The sequence below is a fragment of the Ranitomeya imitator genome, chromosome 2 (assembly GCF_032444005.1).
Source record: "Ranitomeya imitator isolate aRanImi1 chromosome 2, aRanImi1.pri, whole genome shotgun sequence".
NCBI lineage: Eukaryota > Metazoa > Chordata > Amphibia > Anura > Dendrobatidae > Ranitomeya > Ranitomeya imitator.
In genome coordinates, this window is record NC_091283.1 from 24,349,488 (window position 1) to 24,362,624 (window position 13,137).

General features: G+C 41.1%; 1 protein-coding gene across 3 annotated transcripts in view; it reads right to left on the reverse strand.

The window, feature by feature from the left end:
• Nucleotides 1-13,137, reverse strand: part of EXOC3L2 (exocyst complex component 3 like 2) — a 66,991-nt gene that overhangs the window by 10,251 nt on the left and 43,603 nt on the right. For all 3 annotated transcript variants that reach the window (XM_069746187.1, XM_069746184.1, XM_069746185.1), the window contains exons 2-3: nt 4,486-4,952; nt 500-933 (exon numbers count right to left, since the gene is read on the reverse strand). In XM_069746187.1, the coding sequence (XP_069602288.1) occupies nt 500-933; nt 4,486-4,942 (891 nt within the window). In that variant the 5' untranslated portion in view covers nt 4,943-4,952. The remainder of the gene's footprint in view (nt 1-499; nt 934-4,485; nt 4,953-13,137) is intronic.

Below are 13,137 nucleotides of genomic sequence, written 5' to 3' on the forward strand. Positions count from 1 at the left end.
GCCAGGTACATGTGTCCATGTACAGTACATTCACACTCATGGACGCTTATTTTCCTTGCCAAGTACGTGTGTCCATGTACAGTATGTTCACACTATTGGACCCTTATTTTCCTGGCAAGGTACGTGTGTCCATGTACAGTACATTCACACTCGTGGATCCTTATTTTCCTGGCCAGGTACGTGTGTCCATGTACAGTACATTCACACTCGTGGATCCTTATTTTCCTGGCCACGTACGTGTGTCCATGTACAGCACATTCACACTCGGGACCCTTATTTTCCTGGCCAGGTACGTGTGTCCATGTACAGTACATTCACACTCGTGGATCCTTATTTTCCTGGCCATCTCCGTGTGTCCATGTACAGCATATTCACACTCGTGGACCCTTATTTTCCTGGCTAGGTACGTGTGTCCATGTGGATGTATATACTCATGCTACGCTCATTTACATTGATGGATTTTTTAGATCCACCCTGACCAGTGCACTCATTCACTTACCAAGTAGTTCTTCACTGAGGTCAGGTCTTCCACCACAATCCTCTTGACCCTGTCAGCTTGAGATGGCAGGGAGCCCATTTTTCCCTCCAGGTTGCTCTTTAACCTCTGTTTCACGCTCCTCTGGACGGCCTCCACCCAATATGCCCTCATGTTCTTGTTGCCAGGAGGGTTTTCCCGAGCCTCCTCTTGCTGGATGACACCGATCACCTCGTTGAGTTTCAGGTGCTTCCCTTTGTTGTTGAGGGACTCTTCCACCACTGACCACATCTCCTTCATCAGAGCCTCGTACAGCAGAGTCACGTCTTTGGCCTGTCGGCCCGGACTCTTCAGACTCACCGGACTCAGCTCTACGTCACACTCAGCCTCCAGTTCCACAATATGCTGGTCGGCCGACCGCAGCTCCCGACGCTGGATGAGCTGTAGGATCTCCAACACTGGATCAAGGGAAAAGTCAGGTTACTCAGCTGCATCACGTCTTGTGCTGCGCCTTGTGTTGTGCATTAGGCCGGTTTCACACGTCAGTGGCTCTGGTACGTGAGGTGACAGTTTCCTCACGTACCGGAGACACTGACTCACGTAGACACATTAAAATCAATGTATCTCTGCACATGTCAGCGTGTTTTCACGGACCGTGTGTCCGTTTGGAAAACACAGAGACATGTCAGTGTTCGTGGGAGCGCACGGATCACACGGACCCATTAAAGTCAATGGGTCCGTGTAAAACACGTACCGCACACGGATGTTGTCCGTGTGCAGTCCGTGTGCCGTGCAGGAGACAGCGCTACAGTAAGCCCTGTCCCCCCCGCGTGTGGTGCTGAAGCCCCATTCATTTCTTCTCTCCAGCAGCGTTTGCTGGAAAGAAGGAATGAATAATCTTTTTTTTTTTTTGTTTTTAAAATAAAGTTGCCGGTAATCTGCCCCCTCCCACACCCCCTGTGCGCCCCCCCCGCTGGCATTAAAATACTTACCCAGCTCCCTCGGCGCTTACATCCTTTCAGCGTCGCTGCTTGTCCTGTATGAGAGGTCACGTGGTGCCGCACATTACAGTGATGAATATGCAGCTCCACCTCCCATAGGGGTGGAGCTGCATATTCATTACTGTAATAAGCGGCACCACGTGACCTCTCATACAGGACAAGCAGCGACGCTGAAAGGATGTAAGCGCTGAGGGAGCTGGGTAAGTATTTTAATGCCAGCGGGGGGGCGCACAGGGGGTGTGGGAGGGGGCAGATTACCGGCAACTTTATAAAAAACCAACAAAAGAATATAGGAAGAAACTGTCATAAGTCTAAAATTAACAAATTTTATTAAATACACAAAAAAAGAATATAATTACATATATAAGATAAAATACTCTGTCTTCAGGAAAACGCACATGCAAAATATGACTGCAGGTGCACGACCATGCAAAGCAACCGCATCAAATCTTCAAGTTAGTAACAGAGACCGCCCAAAGGCAAAGAGGTAGAAACATATAGTACAATACTGTAATGGACCTGTTAAGACACCTAATAGTGTGTCCTTAGTGTGTATAGAGATCACTATCTCCCTACTTTATTATGTGTGGGATGGTATATTAACCCTAGCTGCGAAATCATTAAAGTGCCTAGTGCTTGATGAGAAAACCTCTCATAATAGCTATTGCATGGCAGACATACCAGACCTTATCCTGTATTAACGGAGATAGTAACTATAACATGTCTCATATATATTAAAGCTAAACAGTAATGGAGTACGAATGCTATACATGACATGCACGTGCTGTCCTGATGGCCCCAACGCGCGTTTCGCGTCCTGCTTCTTCCGGGGGAATGTGTGTAGGGGTGAGTATAACCGGGTTTTTATATTCATGTCTTTCATTGGTGGCAGCGGCGTTGTAATGGCGCTCTCGCCGCTGAAACAGGCCACAGCGCACGCGCAGGTCGGCGTCCCAGATTTGATGCGGTTGCTTTGCATGGTCGTGCACCTGCGGTCATATTTTGCATGTGCGTTTTCCTGAACACAGAGTATTTTATCTTATATATGTAATTATATTCTTTTTTTGTGTATTTAATAAAATGTGTTAATTTTAGACTTATGACAGTTTCTTCCTATATTCTTTTGTTGGTTTTTTCTATTGTTCTGGGAAGAGTCATTTGAATAGGCCAGCTTTATATGTGATTCTACCGGCAGCTTTATTTTAAAAACAAAAATAAATAATAAAAAAAAAAGATTATTCATTCCTTCTTTCCGGCAAACGCTGCTGGGAAGAAGGGATGAATACCGGCTTCAGCACCATTTGCAGGGGACAGCGCTTAACTCTAGCGCTGTCACCTGCACGGTCCGTGTGGTCCTCAGTCGGCACACGGGCGGCACATGGCTGCCGCACGTGTGCCACACTGATGTTCAACGTAAGCACACGGACACACGGACACGGATAATTCCGGTACCGATTTTTCCGGTACCGGAATTATCTGGACGTGTGAGACTGGCCTTATGGTGAGGCTTATTAATGCTCTTTCTCCGATTATTAGGCCATATAACTGGGCCTTAAAGGATATCGACACATTCGGAGCAATTATTTTTCTTTTACTTAACTTCATGTATTTTCAACTGAAAAAAATTTTTTTTTTTATTCAAAATTTAGCACCATTTTGCTTTTACAGGCTCTTTTTCCCTACACATTGGTAGCTGTAGAATGAGGTAACTGACAATCCATCAGTGAGCTGATTTATGACCACATCAAAGTTCACCTTGACTGATGTGCTCTGTGGTCATAAATCAGCAGAGAGGAGTTCATTTAAAGACAGGTAACAAACTCCCTGACAAAACAAGCTTAGTGAGGGTTTCTCAGTTTACTCATTCTGCAGCCAGTAATGTGTCGGGAAATAAGTTTGCAACAGCCAAACGGGTTTGATGTAGCCCAAAATGTATGCACTTAAGTAACAAAAAAGGCCTGAAGGTGTTTGTAGCCTTTATGTGAATGGACAAGATGACTGCACCTACTCTCAGGTACTGAGGCTCCCTTATTCTGGAGTTTAATAGTATATGCCATATAGAGCAGTAGAAGTGGAAGTCTCAGACTCCGAGACCCCCAGGCCTTGCTACATGTCACTTCTGTGTAAGGATCTGTTTATATGGACCGATCATGTCCGGTCACCAGAAGACAGGAGCAAATTGTGTCTCACAGATGTCATCCCGCTCCCTAATTCTCCATCCACATCATCCTGATCTGCGCGACTTGTGTCCCCATGACTAGTACCGTGAGCCAAGTGTGACGGTGTGATATGGTGTGTGGGGTATCATTCTGTGTACGTTCATATTTTTACTGATTTTAGGAGTGTTGTCTTGTTGCTCTGTATCATTCTGTGAAATCCCCGTCTTGTAGAGTCTTAATTACTTTACAAAAGGTCCGATAATTGAAATAGCTGAGTTACCATCTGCATCCTGAATGTGCCCACGCCTCTTGATGAATCCCTGCTGACATCTGTCTATTCATGACAAATGCCACAAATCACCCCCTGCAGTGCCTTGATCTCTGAGGCACCATTCACAGGTCTGGGGAACCTGAAAACCATCCCACCTGTCTGCCTACCCCTGGATATAAGGAGCGGGCCTGAGAAGGGCAGAGAGAGGAGTAAAATTGATCCTTTGTGGGATGTTGATGATAAGGTCAGCACCACAGAGAGACTTGGAGAAACCCTGACTACCCTGGAAGATGCTGCTAGAGGGGCCTATATGGAGAAGTATCTGGAGCCGCACGGCCACATCCATCTCTGAGCAGAGGATTGTGACTCTCATCTCCCGCATTTATCCCGTTACTGGACTGTATCCATGTTCCTGGACTATTTTATCCTCTGTGTGGTGGATTGTTTTATGGACCTTTCAGTTTGCATGTAATAAAGGTTCTTAGGACTGTTCACTCATCATTTCTCGCTCTGTTGATTGTGTAATACAGGAGTAGGACCCTGTGTCACTACATTACAGGGGCCACAATGAGGACTCACCAGAGAGCGGCTCTCGAGGTTTCTCAGCTTCTCGGACAACCTCATTGCTTTCAGGAACCACTTCCACCATGGACTCCCTCTGTGACCGGTTCCCCAAGCTTCCCCCACTGTTGCCAAGCCATAGAAAGGAGAGGCGCTTGACTCCTCCACCAGGGCCACCGCCCTCTTCATCTCCACCATCTTTTTTGCGGCCGAGAGACAACATACTGACATCCTCCGATTTCCTTCTCCCTCGTCTTTTCTCGGGTGCTCCTCTCACCCCTAAAAGACCTTTCCCTCCTTTCCAAAAAGGTGAAAGTCCAGCAATTTTCTCAAGTGTTCCTCGACGCTTGGCGTCTGATCCCAAAGGTTCCCTCTTACCCTCCACCTCATAGTCAAGGAAAGGGTTGCCACCCTCAGGGGCCGGCCGATCCAGGGGTCTGTCCCCGTCAAACGGATTGGGAGCGGTGACTGGCATGGCCTCAGATCTGGAGAAAAAAAAAAAATGACTTCAGTGACCTTGGTCTGATCTTCAACTCCCAAGAAAATAACAATAATGAAACATGAAATGTTCTGCAGTACCAGTTGTACATACAGTGGGGCAAAAAAGTATTTAGTCAGTCAGCAATAGTGCAAGTTCCACCACTTAAAAAGATGAGAGGCGTCTGTAATTTACATCATAGGTAGACCTCAACTATGGGAGACAAACTGAGAAAAAAAATCCAGAAAATCACATTGTCTGTTTTTTTTAACATTTTATTTGCATATTATGGTGGAAAATAAGTATTTGGTCAGAAACAAAATTTCATCTCAATACTTTGTAATATATCCTTTGTTGACAATGACAGAGGTCAAACGTTTTCTGTAAGTCTTCACAAGGTTGCCACACACTGTTGTTGGTATGTTGGCCCATTCCTCCATGCAGATCTCCTCTAGAGCAGTGATGTTTTTGGCTTTTCGCTTGGCAACACGGACTTTCAACTCCCTCCAAAGGTTTTCTATAGGGTTGAGATCTGGAGACTGGCTAGGCCACTCCAAGACCTTGAAATGCTTCTTACGAAGCCACTCCTTCGTTGCCCTGGCGGTGTGCTTTGGATCATTGTCATGTTGAAAGACCCAGCCACGTTTCATCTTCAATGCCCTTGCTGATGGAAGGAGGTTTGCACTCAAAATCTCACGATACATGGCCCCATTCATTCTTTCATGTACCCGGATCAGTCGTCCTGGCCCCTTTGCAGAGAAACAGCCCCAAAGCATGATGTTTCCACCACCATGCTTTACAGTAGGTATGGTGTTTGATGGATGCAACTCAGTATTCTTTTTCCTCCAAACACGACAAGTTGTGTTTCTACCAAACAGTTCCAGTTTGGTTTCATCAGACCATAGGACATTCTCCCAAAACTCCTCTGGATCATCCAAATGCTCTCTAGCAAACTTCAGACGGGCCTGGACATGTACTGGCTTAAGCAGTGGGACACGTCTGACACTGCAGGATCTGAGTCCATGGTGGCGTAGTGTGTTACTTATGATAGGCCTTGTTACATTGGTCCCAGCTCTCTGCAGGTCATTCACTAGGCCCCCCCGCGTGGTTCTGGGATTTTTGCTCACCGTTCTTGTGATCATTCTGACCCCACGGGGTAGGATTTTGCGTGGAGCCCCAGATCGAGGGAGATTATCAGTGGTCTTGTATGTCTTCCATTTTCTAATTATTGCTCCCACTGTTGATTTCTTCACTCCAAGCTGGTTGGCTATTGCAGATTCAGTCTTCCCAGCCTGGTGCAGGGCTACAATTTTGTTTCTGGTGTCCTTTGACAGCTCTTTGGTCTTCACCATAGTGGAGTTTGGAGTCAGACTGTTTGACGGTGTGCACAGGTGTCTTTTTATACTGATAACAAGTTTAAACAGGTGCCATTACTACAGGTAATGAGTGGAGGAAAGAGGAGACTCTTAAAGAAGAAGTTACAGGTCTGTGAGAGCCAGAAATCTTGATTGTTTGTTTCTGACCAAATACTTATTTTCCACCATAATATGCAAATAAAATGTTAAAAAAACAGACAATGTGATTTTCTGGATTTTTTTTTCTCAGTTTGTCTCCCATAGTTGAGGTCTACCTATGATGTAAATTACAGACGTCTCTCATCTTTTTAAGTGGTGGAACTTGCACTATTGCTGACTGACTAAATACTTTTTTGCCCCACTGTATATAATTATACACAGGAGATGCCCAGTTTATACCAGCTGTACATATATAACTATATACAGGAGGTACCCAGGTTATACCAGTTGTACATATATAATTATACACAGGAGATGCCCAGGTTATATCAGCTGTACATATATAACTATATACAGGAGATACCCAGGTTATATCAGCTGTACATATATAACTATATAGAGGAGATACCCAGGTTATACCAGTTGTACATATATAATTATACACAAGAGATGCCCAGGTTATACCAGCTGTACTTATATAACTATATACAGGAGGTACCCAGGTTATACCAGTTGTACATATATAATTATACACAGGAGATGCCCAGTTTATACCAGCTGTACATATATAATTATATACAGGAGATGCCCAGGTTACACCAGCTGTACATATATAATTATATACAGGAGATACTCAGGTTATACCAGATGTACAGATCTAATTATATACAGGGCATACCCAGGTTACACCACCTGTACATACACACGTGGTCAAAATTGTTGCTACCCCTCGTTTAATGACAGAAAAACCCACAATGGTCACAGAATTACCGTAACTTGAATCTGACAAAAGTAATAATAAATAAAAGATCTATGAAAATGAAGAAATGAAAGTCGGATATTGCTTTTCAACCATGCTTCCACAGAATTAAAAAATAAATAAAACTCATGACATAGGCCTGGACAGAAATGATGGAAACCCTGAAAACAATGTGACAAAAGGGACATGATAAATCGCGATATGTCCACTAACTATTATCACAGGTGTCTACAATCCTGGAATCAGTCAGTGGTCTGTATATAGGGCTACAGATCCTCACTGTGCTGTGTGGTGACAATCAACATGGACCAGAGGAAGCGAAGGAAAGAGTTGTCTCAGATTAGAAAGAAAATTATAGACAAACATATTAAAGGTAAAAGTTATAAGACATCTCCAAGCAGCTTGATGTTCCTGTGACTGCAGTTGCACATATTATTCAGAAATGTAAGATCCATGGGACTGTAGCCGACCTCCCTGGATGTGGCCTCAGGAGGAAAACTGATGACAAATCAAAGAGACGGATAATACGAATGGTAACAAAAGAGCCAAGAAAAACTTCTAAACAGATTAAAAGTGAACTTCAAGCTCAAGGATCATCAGTGTCAGATCGCACCATCCGTCATTGTATGAGCCAAAGTGGACTTCATGGGAGACGACCAAGGAGGACACCATTGTTGAAAAAAGAAATCATGAAAAGCCAGACTCGAATTTGCCAAACTATATGTTGACAAGCCACAAAGCTTCTGGGAGAATGTCTTATGGACAGATGAGACACATTTTGAACTTTCTGGAAATGCACATCAGCTCTATGTTCACAGATGGAAAAATGAAGAATATCAAGAAAAGAACACTGTCCCTACTGTGAAACATGGAGGAGGCTCTGTTATGTTTTGGGGCTGCTTTTCTGCATCTGGCACAGGGTGTCTAGAATCGGTGTAGGGTACAATGAAATCTCAAGACTATCAAGGGATTCTAGAGAAAAATGTGCTGCCCAGTGTCAGAAAGTGTGGTCTCAGTCGCAGGTCATGGGTCTTGCAACAGGATAATGACCCAAAACACACAGCTAAAAACACTCAAAATGTCTAAGAGGAAAATATTGGCCTAATCTGAAGTGTCCTTCTATGAGCCCTGACCTAAATCCTATTGAGCATCTTTGGAAAGATCTGAAACATGCTGTCTGGGAAAGGCAACCTTCAAACATGAGACAACTGGAGCAGTTTGCTCTTGAGGATTCGGCCAAAATATCTGTCGAGAGGAGCAGAAGTCTCATTGACAGTTACAGGAATCGTTTGATTGCAGTGATTGCCTCAAAAGGTTGTGCAACAAAATATTAAGTTAAGGTACCAGCATTTCTGTCCAGGCCGATTTCATGAATTTTATTTTTAAATTCTGTGGAAACATTGTGAAAAGTAATAAAAGTAGATAAACACGGCACTCTGTGAGGATATGAGTTTTGGTGCTCGAGTAGGGTATCCAACCCTCAGTCACAAGTATTCAAGAATCACCCGGCACTCAAAAGTGATTCTTGAATAATTGTGAAAAGTAATGTCTGACTTTCATTTGTTAATTTTCATAGATCTTTTATTTATTATTACTTTTGTCAGATTCAAGTTATTTCTATGACTATTGTGGGTTTTTCTGGGGTACCTACAATTTTGACCTCATGTCTATATAATTATATACAGGAGATGCCCAGGTTATACCAACTGCACAAATATAATAATGTACAATAGATGCCCAGGTTACACCAGCTGTACATATATAATTATATACAGGAGATGCCCAGGTTTAAAATCCTGCAGTGCCCGCAAGGTCCCCCTGCTCAAGAAGGCACATGTGCAGGCCCGTCTGAAGTTTGCCAATGAACACCTGGATGATTCTGTGAGTGATGGAGAGATGGTGCTGTGGTCAGATGAGACAAAAATTGAGGTCTTTGGCATTGACTCAACTTGCTGTGTTTGGAGGAAGAGAAATGCTGCCTATGACCCAAAGAACAACATCCCCACTGTCAAGCATGGAGGTGGAAACATTATGTTTTGGGGGTGTTCCTCTGCTAAGGGAAAAGGGCTACTTCACCGCATCAATGGGAGAATGGACAGTAAAATCCTGAGTGACAACCTCCTTCCCTCCGCCAGGACATTAAAAATGGGTCGTGGCTGGGTCTTCCAGCAAGACAATGACCCAAGGCAACATACAACCAAGGCAACAAAGGAGTGGCTCAAAAAGAAGCACATTCAGGTCATGGTGTGGCGTAGCCAGTCTCCAGACCTTAATCCCGTAGAAAACTTGTGGAGTTAAAACTCCGAGTTGCCAAGTGGCACAGACTCAAAATCTTAATGATTTAGAGACGATCTGCAAAGAGGAGTGGACCAAAATTCCTCCTGACATGTGCGCAAACCTCATCAACAACTACAAAAACATCTGACTGCTGGGCTTGCCAACAAGGGTTTTACCACCAAGTATTAAGTCTTGTTTGCCAGAGGGATCAAATACTTATTTCTCACTGCAAAATGCAAAGACATTTATATAATTTATACAATGGGATTTTCTGGATTTTATTTTTTGATATTCTATCTCTCAATGTCAAAATTAACCTACCCTTAAAATTATAGACTGTTCATGTCTTTGTCAGTGGGAAAACTTACAAAATCAGCAAGGGATCAAATGCTTATTTCCTTCATGGTATATAATTATATACAGGAGATACCCAGGTTATACCAGCTGTACATCTATAATTATATACAGGAGATGCCCAGGTTATACCAGCTGTAAATATATAACTAAACACAGGAGGTGCCCAGGTTATACCATCTAAACATATATAATTATATACAGTATATATCCAGGTTATACCAGCTGTACATGTATAATTGTATACACGAGATTCCCAGGTTATACCAGCTGTACATATACAATTATAGACAGGAGATGCCCAGGTTATACCAGCTGTACATGTATAATAATGTACAGTAGATGCCTAGGTTACACCAGCTGTACATATATAATTATATAGAGGAGATGCCCAGGTTATACCAGCTGTAACTATATAATTATATACTGGAGATACCAGGTTATACCAGCTGTACATATATAATTATATACAGGAGATGCCCAGGTTATACCAGCTGTACATATATAATTATATACAGGAGATGCCCAGGTTATACCAGCTGTACATGTATAATAATGTACAGTAGATGCCTAGGTTACACCAGCTGTACATATATAATTATATAGAGGAGATGCCCAGGTTATACCAGCTGTAACTATATAATTATATACTGGAGATACCAGGTTATACCAGCTGTACATATATAATTATATACAGGAGATGCCCAGGTTATACCAGCTGTACATATATAATTATATACAGGAGATGCCCAGGTTATACCAGCTGTACATGTATAATAATGTACAGTAGATGCCTAGGTTACACCAGCTGTACATATATAATTATATAGAGGAGATCCTCCCTCCTTATGTACTCGTGTGCCTTGTTATCTGCTCATGTTTAATGTATTTGTCTATATTTGCCCCGTTTTCACATGTAAAGCGCCATGGAATAAATGGCGCTATAAAAATGTATAATAATAATAATAATAAAATGCCCAGGTTATACCAGCTGTAACTATATAATTATATACTGGAGATGCCCAGGTTATACAGGCTGTACATATATAATTATATACAGGAGATGCCCAGGTTATACCAGTTGTACATATATAATTATATATAGGAGATACGCAGGTTATACCAGCTGTACATATATAATGAGATACAGGAGATACACAGGTTATAGTAGCTGTACATATATAATTATATACAGGAGATACCCAGGTTATACCAGCTGAACATATATAATTATATACAGGAGATACACAGGTTATACTAGCTGTACATATATAATTATATTCAGGAGATGCCCAGGTTATACCAGCTGTACCTATGTAATTATACACAGGTGATTCCCAGGTTATACCAGCTATACATATATAATTATACACAGGAGATGCCCAGGTTATACCAGCATTCTTTATATATACAAGCGGATATAATATTTCTACCATCTATAGTTTGTTATTGTTACTGTTTTCATTTGCCTTCTTTTTTCATGTACAGCTTGATACTTTCTTTATATCGGGGTATATATATATATTTACACTGCTGGAGGAGCAGCTGCTCTCTTTGGTTGTGTGCAGGTTGCTCCTTACCTTCTGCATCAACCATGTCCCACGTGGCTCGTCTTGTGATTGTGTTATACCTGCATTATTCCAACTCCTATCCTCTGTATTATACTGCTCATATATCCCTATTATACCATTATACCATGTATTACACCCTGTATTATACTGCTTATATATCCCTATTATACCATTATACCATATATTATACCCTGTATTATACTGCTCATATATCCCTATTATACCATGTATTACACCCTGTATTATACTGCTCATATATCCCTATTATACCATGTATTACACCCTGTATTATACTGCTCATATATCCCTATTATACCATTATACCATGTATTACACCCTGTATTATACTGCTCATTATACTATTATACCATATATTACACCCTGTATTATACTGCTCATTATACCTTATTATACCATTATACCATATATTACACCCTGTATTATACTGCTCATATATCTCTATTATACCATTATACCATGTATTACACCCTGTATTATACTGCTCATTATACTATTATACCATATATTACACCCTGTATTATACTGCTCATATATCCCTATTATACCATTATACCATGTATTACACCCTGTATTATACTGCTCATTATACTATTATACCATATATTACACCCTGTATTATACTGCTCATTATACCTTATTATACCATTATACCATATATTACACCCTGTATTATACTGCTCATATATCTCTATTATACCATTATACCATGTATTACACCCTGTATTATACTGCTCATTATACTATTATACCATATATTACACCCTGTATTATACTGCTCATATATCCCTTTTATACCATATATTACACCCTGTATTATACTGCTCATATATCCCTATTATACCATTATACCATATATTACACCCTGTATTATACTGCTCATATATCCCTATTATACCATTATACCATATACTACACCCTGTATTATACTGCTCATATATCCCTATTATACCATTATACCATGTATTACACCCTGTATTATACTGCTCATTATACCCTATTATACCATTATACCATATATTACACCCTGTATTATACTGCTCATTATACCTTATTATGTCATTATACCATATATTACACCCTGTATTATACTGCTCATATATCCCTATTATACCATTATACCATGTATTACACCCTGTATTATACTGCTCATTATACCCTATTATACCATTATACCATATATTACACCCTGTATTATACTGCTCATATATCCCTATTATGTCATTATACCATATATTACACCCTGTATTATACTGCTCATATATCCCTATTATACCATTATACCATATACTACACCCTGTATTATACTGCTCATTATACCCTATTATGCCATTATACCATATATTACACCATGTATTATACTGCTCATATATCCCTATTATACCTTATACCATGTATTACACCCTGTTATGCTGCTCATTATACCCTATTATACCCTATTATACCATATATTACACCCTGTATTATGCTGCTCATTATACCCTATTATACCATATATTACACCCTGTATTATACCCTATTATACCTTGCATTGCAGCCTACCTATATATTTATCATTCTCAGTATTGTACCCATTGTTATAATATGAATTGCCCCTGTAATATTCCCTGCGTTATACGCTCTATTATTGTGACTTTTATACTTTTCTACATCCTGTTCTTTATCGTAGCCGTTATTATACCTCGATTTATACCGCGT